At 36.7% G+C, this 18659-nt stretch overlaps 1 protein-coding gene across 4 annotated transcripts in view; it reads right to left on the bottom strand.

Moving 5' to 3' along the window:
• Nucleotides 1-18659, bottom strand: part of LOC106868726 (peroxisomal trans-2-enoyl-CoA reductase) — a 55775-nt gene that overhangs the window by 28798 nt on the left and 8318 nt on the right. For all 4 annotated transcript variants that reach the window (XM_014914122.3, XM_089359660.1, XM_014914123.3 and 1 more), the window contains 2 exons: nucleotides 18100-18233; nucleotides 17519-17684 (listed from right to left, as the gene is read on the bottom strand). In XM_014914122.3, the coding sequence (XP_014769608.1) occupies nucleotides 17519-17684; nucleotides 18100-18233 (300 nt within the window). The remainder of the gene's footprint in view (nucleotides 1-17518; nucleotides 17685-18099; nucleotides 18234-18659) is intronic.

Genomic DNA, 18659 nt, shown 5'->3' with positions numbered 1-18659 from the left:
TCTTGTGTCTATTAAGACCTAAATTGTTCTCAACATGAAATATAGCAGCATACCAAAAACGTGAGCGGGCAAGACATTTAAAATCACCTAAAAAGTCATTCTCAAACAGGGACCGGTTTCGGATTTAACAAATTCTTACCATTTGTCTATTCCTCTTCAGCCTGAATGTGCTGGCCTCCTGATAATTAATCGATATTAATTAATATATGATTAATTAACAGATTTTATAATAATATTTTACCCATTACCCATGTTCTCATACTGAATATATTCGACGCAGTAAATATTCTCTGCAGATATATTCCTGGAATTAGCGCGCCAAAACGAAGATGTTTGAATTTTACCATTAAGCTGTAATTAGCAGAACCATGTGCACGCGCACCCATGGCGGTGGACAACTCTGTATACGATTCTGATGATTGCGGTTACATTACAAATCAGGCTGAAGAGGAATAGACAAATCGTAAGAATTTGTTAAATCCGAAACCGGTCCCTGTTTGAGAATGACTTTTTAGGTGATTTTAAATGTCTTGCCCGCTCACGTTTTTGGTATGCTGCTATATTTCATGTTGAGAACAATTTAGGTCTTAATAGACACAAGATGTGATCTATTTCTAGCGCATTAATTGTCCACATTAGTGGTCGACGTTATTTTTTAAAATGTACCTTAATCCCTTGAGATTGCAGATAATATTTCTGAATCTCTTTGATTCTTTAGATGTGCTGGCCTCCTGATAATTAATCGATATTAATTAATATATGATTAATTAACAGATTTTATAATAATATATATATATATATATATATATATATATATATATATATATATACATATATATATATATATAGATAGATAGATAGATAGATAGATAGATAGATAGGGTGATAAATTGAATATTAATTCAATTTATAACCAAGTGGCCTTGCATATAAAAAAAATCTGAAAATTCAGAAAAAAATTGTATTACACGTGTATAAGGGATGACCACTAGGTGAACATCCAATATGCCAGAAAGAGGTCATTGATGACCACTTTCTGGCATATTGGATGTCCACCTAGTGGTCATCCCTTATACACACACACACACACACATATATATATATATAGATTGGAGCCTGGTGTTGCTATCCGGTTTCACCAGTCCTCAGTCAAATCGTCCACCCCATGCTAGCATGGAAAGCGGACGTTAAATGATGATGATGATGATGATGATATATATATATATAGGTGTAAGCATAGTTTTGTGGTTAAGAAATTTGCTTCCCAACAGCATGGTTCCTTGTTTAATCCCAATGCATGGCACCTAGAGCAAGTGTCCTCTACTACAGTTCCAGGCTGACCAAAACCTTGAGTGGATTTGATAAATGGAAACTTAAAGACCATTGCACACATACACACATACACACACGTATGTATGTATGTATGTATGTATGTATGTATGTATGTATGTGTGAGTGTATTTGTTTGTGTCGCCTCGTCTTGACATTGCATGATAGTTGTAAGTGAGAGTCACTCTCACACTTATGGCCAGACATGTCTGGCCATAGAGAAATATGACATTGCTGGGTAACAGGTGAGAGTTGACTACAGGAAGGGCATTTGGCCATAAAAATCCTGCCTCAATATAACTCAATCCAACTCATACCAGCATGGAAAAATGACCATTAAGATGATGATGATGATGATGATGATGATGACAGTGATATGTACAGGCATGACTGTGTGGTTAAGAAAGAAATTCACTTCATAACCATATGGTTTCAGGTTCAGTCGCACTCCACAGCACCTTGGTGAAGTGACTTCTACTACAGCCCTGGGCTGACCAAAGCCTTGTGAGTGAATTTGATAGATACACATTGACTTTCACCTTAAATGATATGTTGTGGCCGTTTCAAGGCCTGTGATAAAACTTAACAATTCTGGATTAGCCTTCCAAATTCTGGACTCAATTTCTTTATCCATCTTCGCATCATTGGACACAATGGAATCAAGATAAGTGAAGGAGGAAACAGTTTTTAATGCTCTCCCATCAACATATACAGTAGGAGCAACAGCAGGAGAATGGTCATGTATGGGCTGATGGACAAGCTCAGTTTTCAATGCATGCAAGAAGTTGTTTAGACTCCATTGCATGTCCTCAAGAGTGTGTGCTACAAGTACACAATTGTCTGTGAAGAGTAAATACTTAAAATGTTTGCACCAAAGTCTTAGATTTTGCTTTGAAGCACTGTTGGTTGAACAAGCCACCACCACTTCTGTACTCAAACTTTACTCCTTTAATACCCTCAGATGCTGTTTCCAACATGACAGAGAAATACAAAGCAAATAAGACAATGCAAGAACACAGCTTTGATTTGTCCTATTTGAGATTATGAATGAATCAGACACTTCTTTGCTAGATCTAACAAAAGCCATCATCCCTTGATGGAAAGAAGTGATGACATTGAGCATCTTTTCAGGAATACCTAGCTTTCTAAGGACAACCTAGAGAGCATCCCTAGATACAGTGTTGAAAGCTTTAAGCTAGGTCAACAAAAGTGACAAAAAAGGTCTCAGTTGTGCTCATGAGCCTTTTCCTGCAGTTACCTCAGACTGAAAATCATATCCACTGTGCCTCTACCAGCCAAAAGCCACACTGAGATTCAGGCAACACTAAGCTGATAAGGGCATCATTTAGTCTGTTTAAGATAACTCTTTCAAGGATCTTCCCGACAAAGCACAAAAGGGAGATACGTCTTATTTTTTTAATTAAATGTTTGGGATGATTTATTTGCTGTTAGATTCTTTTTTTATTGCCAACATTAGCCACTCACCAATTAATCAGAAGTGGAGCCCTTCTTTTATTCTTGAGGGCTCATACTGCAGTTTACTTGGTTTCCATGGTGTATAAAATGATCAAGATCACAATGTCCCCTTTGAATGAACCCTGATCCATTACAGGATTGAAGGCCAACAATTTTGAGAGCTGGGGACAAGTCAATTACTTCAATCCCAGCGCTTGTATTTTATTTTACTAACCCTGAAGAGATTAAATCCACAGTTGACTTTAGTGGGATTTGAACTCAGAACATAAAGAACTAAAAGAAATACTGCTAAACATTTTGTCTGATGAGCTAACAGTTCTACCAGTTTACTCCCTTGTCTTTTTGTTTAAGCTACATAAAGTAGAGCAAGTGCAGAGAAAGGTAGGTTCTTAGCTCAAAGGTGCAACGACCTGGTCATATTATGATCTGAACTCATGATTATGTAGTTAGTTGCTTGGTGTGTACAGTGATATAACAAGGTTATTACTTCATGGAATGAGACAACTGCGCTGGTATGGTCATGTGTTACGTATGGATGAGAAAAGCTGTGTGAGGAAGTGCCACACCCTAACAGTGGAAGGAACCAGTGGAAGAGGTGGGATGAGGTGGTGAAATATGACCTTCAAACATTGGGCCTCACAGAGACAATGACAGGAGACGGAGACCTTTGGAGATATGCTGTGATTGAGAAGACCCAGCAACTAAAGTGAGATCGTAGCCATGGCCGATGCCAGTGTCGCATAACTGGCCCGTTTAAAAGTACCCTTCAATCGTCAGGCAATATGCTGTGCTTGAGAAGACCTATTGAGTCAAGTGAAACCAAAATCGTAGCTGTGGCCAGTGCCCCCTGATTGGCTCCCATGCTGGTGGCATGTAAAAAGCACCATCTGAACATAGCCAATGTTAGTGCCCCCTGATTAGCTCCCATGCCAGTGACATGTAAAAAGCACTATCCAAATGTGATTGATGCTAGGGCCGCCTGACTGGCTCCCATGCTGCTGGCACGTAAAAAGTACCCACTGCATTCTCAGAGTGGTTGGAGTTAGGAAGGGCATCCAGATGTAGAAACATTGCCAGATCAGATTGGAGCCTGGTGCAGCTGCTGGCTCTCCAGACCTCAGTCAAACCGTCCAACCCATGCCAGCATGGAAAAAGGACGTTAAACCATGATCGTGATGTTGTTGCATTCACATGTGTTGTCTTTGTGCATATAAAGACGGACAATAGAAGTGTCTTTAAATTCCCGTGGGACTGATCCTGATTCTCAGATTAAGGAGACGAGTTCACAATATGTATGTATGTATGTATGTATGCATGTATACATGCATGTATGTATGCATGTATGTATGTATGGATTTATGCATGCATGTATGCATGCATGCATGTATGTATGTATGTATGTATGCATGTATGTATGTATGTATGCATGCATGCATGTATGCCGAGTGTGAAAAAACGTGCGTGTGTATGTGTGTGAGTTTGTGTTGGTGAGTTCATATATCTTCACATGCGTTCACTGTTTGTGTAAACAAACACATCACTGTTTATACAGGCATTGTTGTTTGTTAGGAGCTCATCACAAAAGCATGTCTGGGCTGTTTGTTGTTCAATAGTCTGGAAGATTATTATGGTGCTTCAAAAGAGGCAAGGATTGGTGTATCAAGCTATAGAAAACTTTGCCGCAAAGTAGTCCCATGCAAGCATGGAAAAATAAATATTAAAACAATGATGGAGATGATGAAAACGATGATGATGATGAAAATGATATAATGGTGGAGTGAAACCAAAGCAGAGGTCAAGGAATATTTGCTGCAGGCTTAGATTCTACCCAAAGAGTATAGAAACAGATGAAGAGGAAAGCTTGTATGCATATTTATGTAAGTGAAGTATGATAATATACCGATAATGTAGTGGTAACAAGCTGTTACAGCTGCTGTTAGCAAGGTCGATGAAATGAACGATATATATTGAGGTCAGATTTCTATACAAGATATGATAGTAATAAAATTAAAATAACAGGCAAACCAAACCTAAGCCTGTCTCTTTTTATTATTTTTTTTTTTTAAGAGAGGAAAGAGTAGCTTTCTCAAGTAGTGGTAACAATGTATTAAATATGTTACAAGTAGAGACAGATTGGAGTGGTTGCTGGATACAAAACTGATGTGCCTAAAGATAACAATGAATTCAAAGGAATATTGTTAACAGATTTTCAAGTGTTTTTCACAAGCCAAAGAGTTTATTTGATGGGGGTCACATCTGATGTAAAGTGTTTTTATCAATGAATATGCGTATTTGAGCAGTGCAAGTAGAGATAAATTAAATGAGCCAGCCAGCTAGCTAGCTGTTTATCCTAGTTATTATCTATGAAAGAACAAGTGACATCATCATGGCTTACATTATACTTCATAGCATTGCTGTATCTGTAGGCAACAAAAGTTCTTCAAATGAAGAACACTGAGTGCAAAATGTTCTGTATTTTCTGGCATACAAGTCAACATAGTATACAGTTTAAACATGTAATATGAATATTCAAACATCATTACCCACTTTCTAAGCCCTTATGCATTTTACATGTAGCATAAATATTCAAACATCACTACCCTTTTTCCAAATTCTGATGTATTTTACATGGAATTTTTGGTCCTCCAAAGATGTCTTGATGAATAAATTAATCTATCTTATTGGCTGTAAATTTTGGTCTGAAAAATTCAACTTGTATGCCAAAACATTTGGTATGTGTAAGAAAATTTTAGTATAACAATGGAATATTGACCATGTGTGTACATACACATAGGCTGTTAGTTTTAAGATGTTGCACTACTGACTCCATGATCATAAGATCAAACCTTGCTAACGCAACCGGTGTGTTGATTCCCAGGACAAAGTACGTAACTGTTTACTCTATTGTACCTGACTGACATAGAATGGTTTCCATCCTCTATTTCATAGTCAAGTGGTTATCAATAACTACTATCTTTATAACTATCACATAAAACCCAAACAAAGAGATATGAACATTTTCACACACACGGATACACACAACAGACTTTAGATTCCACAAATCAATCCACTCACATGGCTTTGGTCAGTCTCAAGTTGTAGTAGAAGACACATCTGCCCAAAGTGCCATGCAGTGGGACTGAACCCAAGACCACATGATTGGGAAGCAAACTTCTTAACCACATAGCTATAATGAAATAATTAGCTGCAAAAGCATTTGCTTCAACAAAAATAATATAACCCATGCAAGCATAGAGAAAGGCATGTAAAAATGCTAAACAGACAGATAGATATAGAAATAAGTTAAGGATCCTCTCTACTGTTATTCAAGGTTTCACACACATAAAATAGACTTAAAATAGTTTAAACAATATTTGCTGGATGGTTGAAGATGTATCAGCAATGCAATAAGGTTGATTCTCTTTGGTTAGATGTAGTGCATGACCAAATATGTTGTAGGCCAGATACTGATGACATGGCTTTATGATATAGTCATCACGCAGCAACTACTTTGCTGTTTAGCAACTGCTCTATTAAACACAGATGTGAAGGAGCTAGTTACCCAACTAAAGACAGAGGACCATGTGGGTCACCTCACTGTGAATGCACCTTATGTTACTCTTAAGGACCAAAAAGGCAATTTCCCCTTGAACACTAAATGAGGGTTAATTAACTCTTAAAAATTGAATTGGAGGGAGCAAGCAAGTGCATTTTTGGTGCAATTAATCCCCTAACTAAGAGTATTGTAAGCTAGATCAATGAAACTGTAGTTCCACCATTATTGAATGTTTTCATGGCATCAAAAACAAACTATATTGCAGATTCATCCAGTCTAATGTCATGGGAATTTACTTATCCATTTCTAAATTCTTTCTTATGAAATTCTATATTTCAGGGAAAAAGTTACCGCAATTAGTAACCTAAACACCAAAATAATAATGAAGTCAAAGTTATATCCTGGTGATTTCTTATGGCTCAAAACAAAAGATCAGCGACTCTATGGGAAGATAAAGATAACACTGAAATGATTGACTCTTGAGTCTTTTTGTCCTCAACAATTTCAAAAAGGGCATCCGCCTCCTTAACTCTGGATTGTACAGAGATAGTAGTTGAGCAATCTCATATGAGTGGCTATATCAGGAACAAATTTAGAAAGGATTTAAAGGAGTTCCTTTTACACATAAATATTAGTATCAACTTAATGGAAACCAACTTTCTTGACACAACATTAAATTTATTCAATTAAAAAGCACTATAACATCATTATAAACATACACAAAATTCCAACTATTCTTCAGTCATAATTAAGTACTTTGCAGCGAGAATAAGTAAGAGAGTTTCTGATCTATCTTTGGACAATAATACCTTATTGTACTTTCCCAACGCTAGAGAAGAAACTAAAAGAGAAGGACAACTTAGTATAATCCACTACCCAACTTCAACATAACCACTAATATAGTCAGGAACATACTAGCTCCAGTAAGATACCATTTTCCACTGACACACAAATACAACAAACTCTTTAGCAATTATAACATTCAGGTCAGCTATTCTGGCCTGGACAACAACACTTCACAGATCACATGCTAAAACCAAAAACATATGTCCACGCAGACCCCATTTCTTGTAACTGAAAAATCACTCGACCTGAACCTTCAAGAGGTTTTGCCTCTCCAAAACAAGTATATACTGAACATCTCTAACATCCCTGGACATTATTGAAAGCAGTTACATGTGATTCACTGAGAGCACTTTCAAAAAGCCATTATTACTAAGAACTGCACTCAAAAAATTCAGGAGCTAAGTACACAAGCACTCAATTACTTTCTTAAGAGAAAGTGACAAGGTATCAAAGACATTGGCAGACATGTACAGAAAGATGTGCTGTAAGTTGCTGAGAGCCTGTACATATGGTACTGATAGACTATGCAAGTCCTGAAGGTATGAAAAGATTGAGCCTTACAGATGAGATGATAGGAGATTAATATAAAAAGGGAAAATACCACATCACTAACCTCTTTAATACATGCTAATGCACAAAGGTGGAAGATAAAACAATTATTATTTACATAACAAGGTACAGGCATGACAATATGGTTAAGAAGCTTGCTTTCCAACTGCGTTGCTTCAGGTTCAGTCCCACTGTACTGCACCTTCAGCATCATCATCATTATCGTTTAATGTCCTCTTTCCATGCTGGCATGGGTTGGACGGTTTGAGTGAGATCTGGAGAGCCAGTGGCTGCACCAGGCTCCAATCTGATCTGATAATGTTTCTACAGCTGGATGCCCTTCCTAACACCAACCACTCCAAGAGTGTAGTGGATGCCTTTTACGTGCCACCGGTACAGGTGTCAGTCAGGCAAGCCTGGTATCAATCACATTCATATAGTACTTTTTACGTGCTACTGGCACGAGAGCCAGCCCGGTGGTATTGGCATCAGTCATGTTCGGATAATGCTTTTTACATACCACTGGCATGGGAGCCAGTCAGGCAATCCTGGCATCGATCACATTCGGGGGCATTGATGTCTTCTAGCATAGCTCCAAGCTGACCAAAGCCATGTAAATGGATTCAGTAGACAGAAAGAGAAAGAGGCACATTGTGTGTGTGTGTGCGCACGCGCGAGTGCATGTATGCATGCATGCATACGTGCATGCACGTGTGTGTGTGCCTGCATGTGTGTGTGTGTGCCTGCATGTGTGTGTGCGTGTGTGCCTGCATGTGTGTGTGAGATGAAAACAGCAAGAAAATAGCTGGCATTACCTGAATTATTAGTAACTTAAACATTAAAATATACTGTATTTTAGTTTTTTTTTCATCTTGTAACTAATATTCCAACTGTGTATTTTTCCTGGCATAATATATGCAAAATATATTTATCTAGTCTATCCTCCCATTTTTTAAAACGACAGGGTCTGGCTTAAAGGGAGAACTGGTTTCTTTATAACAGCTGGTCAAGTGATTATATGAAGGTTCCCTATTAAAAACAAAGCACTTAAAACCTCCTTAAGAACACAAACCATTGACTATCCAACAACCTCTTATCGCACCAAGCCTACTTTCAATAGCAATGCATCAAGACTCTGAAATTTCCCAAATTGTGTACCAGAGAGACCTGTTCACTTAACTGTTGTGAAGAGCCATGTCAGAAATGACACAACCCAACCAATGCATGCATGAAAACAGATGTAAAAATGAAGGTGGTGGTGTTTATGGCGAGTAGCATGCATTATATCTAGATTTAGAACAAGGCGGCGAGCTGGCAGAAACGTTAGCACACCAGGCGAAATGCTTACTGGTATTTCGTCTGTCTTTATGTTCTGAGTTCAAATTCCGCTGAGGTCAACTTTGCCTTTCATCCTTTTGGGGTCGATAAATTAAGTACCAGTTGTGTGCTAGAATCAATCTAATCGACTGGCCCGGCCTCCTCAAAAATTTCAGGCCTTGTGCCTAGAGGAGAAAAGAATATCTAGATTTAGAACTCTCCTAACCAACATGTTCATATTAAATTTCTATACATTGCTCTCCCTCTCTTTGTTATGCTTGTCTATCAGTCACACCCTCTCCTATTAATATACCCCTCTCTCATCATACTGCCTGTGTAATGAAGGACAGCACTGAATTTTTGAATTCAATACCCCACTCACCATGATTCCTTTATTGCTAGCCATTACTCTCTTTCATGCCTTTAACTCCCTTTTTTTATCACTTTATTAACATTCATCACTTCCAATCTGTTACCATCATACATCTTTACTGTAATTCACTCTCTCTCTCTCTCTCTCTCTCTCCTTACCTCCATCCTTTCTATCTCTTTTTCTCCTCACCTCTGTCTTTTCTCTTTCCTCCCCTCCACCTACTCTCTGTTATTACTCTCTTTTTCTTCTTTTACTTCTTATTGCAGTGGTTCACAACCTGTGGTCCGAGGACCCCTGGTGGTCCACAAAGGTAATACTAGGGGGTCCATGAACTCATTCAAATAAAATCAATCCAGTATTTATTTTTTTAGTCGGCTATCTATTGTATTGGTCTCTTTTGTTGGACTGCTACATTACAGGGACATAAACAAGTCAACACTGGTTGTCAAACAATGGGATCACAAGCACAAACACACAATACATACACGCATGCATACATACATACATACATACATACATACATACATACATGCATGCATGCATGCATACATACATACATACATACATATATACATACATATATACATGTATGCATACATACACACACATACAAGCACACACACACACACACATATACATACGTGTATACATATATACATAAATACATGTAATGCTGAAACACATGTACCAATGCATTAATAAAAATATAAAATCTTCATCAGAGAGAGAGAGAGAGATACATACATACATACATACATACATACATACACACAGACACACAGACAGACAAAGATGTATTCCAGAAGTTTTGAGACTTATTTTAGGAGAGGCAGCTATAACTGTCTTAGATTATTGTAATTTTAGAATGTCATTACAATATATCTAATAAGCTGACCTGCCAATTTTTGTCATTCCAGATAGAATAATAACGAACTTATTGTATACAGTGTTCAGATGCACTACAACTCATCAGAAAAAGTAACCAATACTGTATGAACAGTACATAGAATATGCACAGGAAATCGACAGTGAATGAGTCTTCAGCAATGAAAAGAAAGAAAGAAAGAAAGAAAGAAAGAAAGAAAGAAAGAAGGAAGGAAGGAAGGAGGTGGGGATTATCAGGCTGGTGAATTTCAGGAACCATGAAAGTTTTGAAGGATGTAGTACCTCAACAGCTACTAAATGACGCAGATAGTTTATTTCATGCTTCAGGAATTCTGAATATGAAAAAATGTTTCTGAAAGTCATGGGTTTTTGAGTGTGCAAGCATGTCCGTAAGAGTTAGACATATAGAATTCAAGAAAAATGCTGGATAATCTTATGGGTATCTGCCAGGTCAGTTGCCAGATGCCGGAGCTTTAATGTGTTCATGCCTAGGAAAGCAAGATGTTTAGAGTATGGTAGATGCTTGATGGTAGGTATCTGTCTGGGTGCATGTTTCTGAACAGTTTCCAGGAGATTGATATGCCAAGAAAGATAGGGATTTGTGATGCAAGCTCTAAGTGAGGACACACCATAGTCACATACAGATTTAAATAGCTGGCTGGAAAGCAGCTGACAAAGGTCTTACTGAGTGATACTAAGACACCCTCAGCCTTCTTGACAATTTTAGATATGTGGCTTGGCCAAAGAAGATGGCTGTTGACAATAATACTCAGGTCATGTTCATTAACAGATTTTCTAAGATTGGTGTTGTAGAGTGAGTATGTAAAAGCTGGGTTTTTCCTCCCCAAATGCATGTTGATGCACTTGTCCACAGGGCCCTGTGTACTTTTACTTTGGAGGTCTTCTATGGGACCTTCACAATGTGGCTGGAATTTTGAAGAAGATTAGAATTTTGTACTTTGAAATTAATAAATGTCCCTCCTTAAAATGTCTAAAAACTTCTGGAAAGCACCTTGTGTACACAGAAGACTTCCACACACAGTTTCTGTCTGCCAAGCACACTAACAAAGCACTGTTCTAAATCTGATACAGAGTCATAATACATCCTTTTCTCATTCATTCATAGATATGAATAATTTGTAAAAATATACTGACATCATAGCACAAGGCCAAACAGAGCACACTTGACCAACATAAAAGAACTATACAAAACAACCACTCAGATAATTGCTACTTTCCCACATATATCTATTCAATAGATTAGGTCATATGATCACTTCCACATTGTATTTTTAAGAAGCTCATTTTGCAACCACATGATTTTCAGTTCAATCACGCTGCATGGCACCTTGCACAAGTGTCTTCTACTATAGCCCTAGATTGACCAAAGCTTTGTGAATTTGGTAGATGAAAGCTGCATGGAAGCCTGTTTTATATATACATATAGATACATTCCTCTACTATTTCTGTCTCCGATGAAGGGATACATTGGATTTTTCCTGAAACAGCTGTAAGACTTTATACATAAAATATAATTCTAACTTTGTCATTGGTCTCTTTATCCTCTTCTCTCTTTTATATATATATATATATATATATATATATATATATATATATATATATATCTGTATCAGACAAGGTATAAATAATGGTTATTATATATTCCTACACAGATATACACTATGCTACACATAGACACACAGATACTCTCTCTCACACACACACACACAAACATACACACACACATTTATATTTATGGAGAAAGGGTGTGTGTCTTTGTGTTTGTCCCCTACACTACTTGTCAACTGGTGTTGATTTGTTTAATTTATGTCCCTGTAACTAAGAAGATTGGCAAAAGGGACCAATAGAATATGTACCAGACTCAAAAATAACTACTGGTGATCAATCTGTTCAATTAAATCCTTCAAAGCAGTGCCCCAGTATGACCACACTCCCATGGCTGAAAGAGGTAAAAGATAGAAGATAAAATTGTAGGGAGAAGAGTCAGCAAATATTTAAATGTATGCAAAGTTGTTGATAAATGACCTAGGGCAATCCTAGAATTACATACCAGGATATAAAGAATTGAATTCTACTTGAAAATAATGAACGACTAGACTACCCCTGACCCATTGGGTCACTGACAGTTCAGGTTATAAAACAATGAAGCTAGTTTCAGCATTGCATTGAAATGAAAGTTAATTTTATGATGATTCAGTTAAATATTTCAATTCATTCGTGTCATCATAGATCTGGTTTGCAAGTTCAATGTTTAAGGTTTTATTGATTATTTACAGCATCTAATAGATATAGAATTTCTGGGGATGAACTTGAACTCCAGTAACAGCATCTATTTATGGCATATGTGCACACTTCTACAAAAATGCAAAAGGAATTTTTATATAACGTAAACATAAAATTAATGGAAACAATTTACACAGTATTATATATTTCCATTTCAGAATTATGTTACTTTCAGAGTATTTTCCCCTTATGTGCCATTTTGGCTATTTATGAAGGTAGCCCCCACAAAAAACTGCATATCTCGGAAATCCATGATTTGATTTACACAAAACTTGTTTTATTCCATTTGAATTCACATTTCAGGGGTACCTTACTTTCAGAATATTTTCCCATTATGCACTGGTTTAGTTGTATCAAATTACAGACAAGCATGCACACAAGCAAGCAATCACAGAGTTTTAGTAGATAGATAGATAGATAGATAGATAGATAGATAGATAGACAGATAAAGTTCTTGATAAGTTTACGTTGTCAATAGAAAATTGCACAGTGTAGGGGAAATAATCAGAGCCACCTACTATCTGTCAGATATGTCGTACAAACGAAATTAGTAATTGTCACTCATAAGAAAATAATATAATGGTAAATGCTAGTGAAGTAATGTTAAATAGAATAATATAAGTTTCTTTAAAAATTTTATATGCAAATAATGTTTTAAAAAGATGAAGAGAAATGTGATAACCTTGCACCTACAATACAGAAAACAGTAAGTTTAAGTGAATGCTATGAAATAAGCACATGATATTCACATGGCTGATAGTGTATACTAGGAAATACGAAGGTTGTATTTTGTGTGATTTTGTTCTTGACCGAGACACTTTATTTCACATTGTTCTAGTTCACTCAGCTGTAGAAATGAGTTGTGATGTCACTGGTGTCAAGCTGTATCGGCCTTTGCCTTTCCCTTGAATAAAACATCAGTGTCGTGGAGAGGGGAGGCTGGTATGCATAGACGACTGCTGGTCTTCCATAAACAACCTTGCCCGGAGGGAACTTCCTAGGTGCAATCTCATGATCATTCATGACCGAAAGGGGTTTTTGCCCTTTATTTTGTGTGACATTAGCTAAAAAGGACTACCACCACTACTGTTATTTTAATGTCCAGATTTCCATGTTTGCATGGGTTAGATGGAGTTTATTGAAGCAGATTTTCTATGGCCAAATGCTCTTCTTGTCACCAACCCTCACGTATTTCCAAGCAAGGTAAATATTTCCCCATGACTAAATATGTTTCCACAGAATATTGGAAATGAATGACACCACATGTATGATATTGACACTCATTTGCAGCCATCACATAATATCAAGACTGGGAGAGACACTCACATACTCAAATAGCTATACCCCTCTCTCTCTCTCTTCTTCCCTAGCATCAAACTAATACACCAGCTTGTTTTTCCCTCACCTGACTTCATGTTTTGTTTTCTGTAAATTTGAACTATATATATTTATTTTATTAATATTTAGCAGAAGCAAGGCAGCGAGCTGGCAGAAATGTTAGCACACCAAGCGAAATGCTTAGCAGTGTTTCATTTGTCTTTACATTCTGAGTTCATATTCCACCAAGGTCAACTTTGCTTTCATCCTTTTGGGGTCGATAAATTAAGTACCAGTACCCCCCCCCCCCTCACCAAAAATGTTGGACCTTGTACCTAGAGTAGAAAATGATATTTAGCAGAAGCATCAGAGTGACTCAAGGTCTGAGAGTTTCATATGTTGGCACTTACCAAATTAGTTACAGTTGAAGATCTGCATGTTTATATAGCTGTTGATAAATAAATAAATATAATTTACCTATTGAATGTTCTAGAATGAATTATAATAATGTCATGCAGATAATTCAAAAAATTCAAAATTTTGCCAATTCTCATTCAATAAGCAAATACATAGACAAATTAGAAAGAAAAAAAACAGGTGTATCTGTGCATGTGTGTGTGTAGATGTGAATATGTGTATGCGTATGTGATTTCATACACAATATTCTTTTTTTGTTTTTGTTTTTCTTTTTCTCTTTGTTTCTTTCTTATGTATTTCTGTATTTACTTATTGAACGACATAATGGGCAAATTTTAAAATTTTTTTAATTATCCATGTGACATTATCATAATTCATTCTAGAACATTCCATAAGGGAATATATTTATTTATTTATCAACAGCTATATAAACATGCAGACCTTCAACTGTAACTAGTTTGATAAGTGCCAATGCATGAAACTCTCAGACCTTGATTCACTCTGTTGCTTCTGCTAAATATTGATAAAAATATACATATACTCATATTTTGAGTTCTATTTTTGCTATTTGCACCAACATACCCATATATGTATGCATATATATATATTCTTTTACCTGTTTCAGTCATTTGACTGTGGCCATGCTGGAGCACTGCTTTTAGTCAAGAAAATCGAACCCAGGACTTATTCTTTGTAAACCTAGTACTTATTCTATCAGTTTCTTTTGCTGAACTGCTAAGTTATGGAGACGTAACCACACCAGCATTGTTGTCAAGTGATGTTGGGAGGGGGGGGGAGAGAACACACACACACACACACATATATATACATAAGTGCTCTCATATATACAATGGGCTTCTTTCAGCTTCCAACTGTCAAATCCACTTACAAGCTTTTAGGTGGCCCAGGACTATAGTAGAAAACACTTGCCCAAGTTGTCATACAATGAGGCTGTACCAAAAACCATGTGGTTGGGAAGCAAACCGCTTAACCACACTCCTACACTGGTGCCTCATGTGAAATATCAAATTAATAAATGACAATCTTTTTTATTTTGTAACATAACCAAGTGGTTGCATGTAAGATAGGAAGTAGAAGTTACTTTACCTCACATCTTCAACTGGCAATGCCCCACCCTCTTATAAGAGCATTAAATAGGAAAATTTTTATTCGACATCAAACATTAAAAATAAGTGATGAGATCATTTAAAATTAAATTTCTTGCAGTGAATTTTCTTAAGGCAAATAATAAAATATTTATGGTGAAATTTCCTATAACCCATGGCACTTTAGGCAAGTGTGTCTTCAACTATAGCACTAAAGAAAGTAAAGGTAAAGGTTATCTTCTTGAGTTATGCCAACTTATAAGGGCCAGTTTCCTAGTTTCATGGTGTACAAATTCCCTACTTGGACAAGGCACCGGTCCATCCCAAGACTACTCATTTTTGCCAGCTGAGTGGACTGGAGCAATGTGAAATGAAGTGTTTTGGCCAAGTGTCCAGTCCAAGAATTGAAACCACAATCTTACGATCATGAGTATAACTCCCTAACCACTAAGCCATATGCCTCCACACAATAGCATTGGTCTTATTAAAGCTTTCGGAGTGGATTTAGTAGAAGAAATCTGAAAGAAGCTTCTTGTTGTTGTGTGTGTGTGTGTGTGTGTGTGTGTGTGTGTGCGCGCGTGTGCAAACGTGTGTGTGTGCATGTGCAAATGTATGTGTGTGTGTGCAAATGTGTGTGTGTGTGTCCGTCCTTGCCTTGACAATGCACGATAGTTATAAATGAGTACCATTGTCATCTAAGAAATGTTATTCCTTTCCAATATCTTGCAGAAATATGTCTGGTTATGGGAAACATTACCTTACTTTGAAACAGGTGAGGGTAGGTGATAGGAAGGGCATCTGGACATAGAAAATCTACCTCACTAAATTCTGTCCGACCCATGCAAGTTTAGAAAAGTGAATGTTAAAACAATGACATCAATGATGATGATGAAATCCTTAAAAAGACACAATCAAATGATCCTGTGAAGGAGCATCTACAGCAGTGTTTCTCAACTGGGATTCCCTGGAATCCTAGGGTTCCACAAAAGGTTCCTTGGGGTTTCGTGAGAAAGAGTGAGATAAGATAATGGTAATTTCATGATTGTAATACTATACCTGCATAACATATTGGCTATTGTAATATTGTAATATCGACATCATCCTATCTAACCTTTATGTTATCAAAATAATATAACAACCAACCCATGCTAGCATGGAAAGCGGACGTTAAACGACAATGATGATGATGATGATATATATATATGTAATATTTACCATGTGAACTATGATGAAAAAACACAAGATAGATATGGTATATAATTTTGTTCGTGCAGGCATTCCTTCAGACATGTAATTTATTTTAAGGGCTGCATAAGGGTAAAAAGATTGAGAAACACTCAGGACCACTCAACTTGCTGTAGATCACTCAGTGATCTACAGGACCACTCAAATTGCTAGAAACAGCAGCTAAGTCCCTCAGAAATCAAACTGTGCCATCTTGGAAAAGGAAACCTTGGACAATAGAGTCCAGGATACTTGATGACTGAAAAAAAACATGGGATGATCATGGTTAGAATGTTTTGATCGTAGGTCAGCTAAAACTGGACTGACATAGACCAACAATAGAACTGTTTTTTTTTTAAAGTCTGGTACATATTCTATCAGTCTTTTATGCTGGATCATTAAGTTACAGGGACATAAACAAACACTAGCTGTCACAGGAAAAATATACACACACACACACACACACAAGAAGTTTCACACAGTTTCTGTCTACCAAATTTATTCAAAGGGCACTGGTCAGCCTAGTAGAAGATATTTGCTCAAAACGTCTTCTACTAAGGATTGAACCCCAAATCATGCAGTTTGAAAGCTACACAGCCATGCCTATGCCTATCCAGTTGTTTTAAAAAGAACAACAACATATTGGATAATGTGATTCTTGATGTACACTGCTTCATAAAAAGACAAGATTGCCATGGATTTAACACCTTTGATCAGATTTACTCAATCAGAGTTGATTTGGAACTAACAAACAACAATAATAACCGAATAACTTTATCAATTATTAACTGCTGAAACTTCAAAAGAAATTACACTGACCTTCTCTACAGCACAAGTAAGTTCCTGTTAGATTGGTATCCAATACAGCATTCCATCCTTTTAGATTAATATTCTCAAATCGACTTATGAACTGTCCTCCACCATTATTAACAAGAAAATCGAGCTGACCATACTTGGATAGTGTGGAAGAGATTAAGTTTTGTACCTGTAAATTATCATAGAAAATACTCAACCCTTTAATATTCTCTGTCAAATATAACATTCTGTCAAATATAACATTCTCTGTCAAATATAACATTCTCTGTTATATTTGACAGATTACTCTGTCAAATATAACATTCATTTATTCACATTATTTTGAATTAACTATACATTATTTTGTAGTTTTGAGATTTTGATGGAATGACTGTTTATGTTTATAATGACATTGTAGGGTAGGTGTGAGAGGCTGAATCTTGCCATTTTGAATATAAAACAGGTGAAATATCTGGGCTTGATATGGTTGGTTTAAATCTTAAAGGGTTAAGAACAAGATGTTAAGGACTGGAACTCAAAAAAAAAAAAAACAGACGAGAATTAGAACTTAAAAAAGTAATAAAGATAAGTCAGCGATTTCCCACCTCTTCTTCTTTCCGTATGTTACACACAATTGAACTGATATGATCAGAATTTGCTGGTGGAATATTTTCCTGGAGCCTCTGAACTTGCGCTTCAAGGCGATCTCTTTTCCGTGAAGCTATTATTACTTTGCAGCCTGTAAATATAAACAGAAGTCAGACATTAGAATAATAATAAACTGAAATACAGAAATGATAGATTCAAACACTGAACAACACATAGTTATTTATATTTTCAAACTTTAACTTTACTGCAGGTATGGTTGTGTGAATAGGAAGCTTGTTGCCCAAACACATGGTTTGGGGTTTAGTCCTACTATATGACAATTTGGGCAAATGTCTTCTACTATATCCACAAGTTGATCAAAGACTTGTTAGTGGATCTGGTAGACAGAATCTGAAAGAAGCTCTGTGTGTGTGTCCGTATGATTTCAAGACAAGGAGGCATACGAGCACCATGAGCATCACCTTCATACAAGTGATGCTGTTCATTATCAGTCCTCCATGAAAAAACATGTTTGGTCACAAGGAAATAATTCCTTGCTTGGAAACTGGTGAGGATT

The sequence above is a fragment of the Octopus bimaculoides genome, chromosome 1 (genome assembly GCF_046866305.1).
Source record: "Octopus bimaculoides isolate indiv1 chromosome 1, ASM4686630v1, whole genome shotgun sequence".
NCBI lineage: Eukaryota > Metazoa > Mollusca > Cephalopoda > Octopoda > Octopodidae > Octopus > Octopus bimaculoides.
Note: the sequence above shows the minus strand (reverse complement) of the source record. Positions and strands in the feature narration are given on the sequence as shown.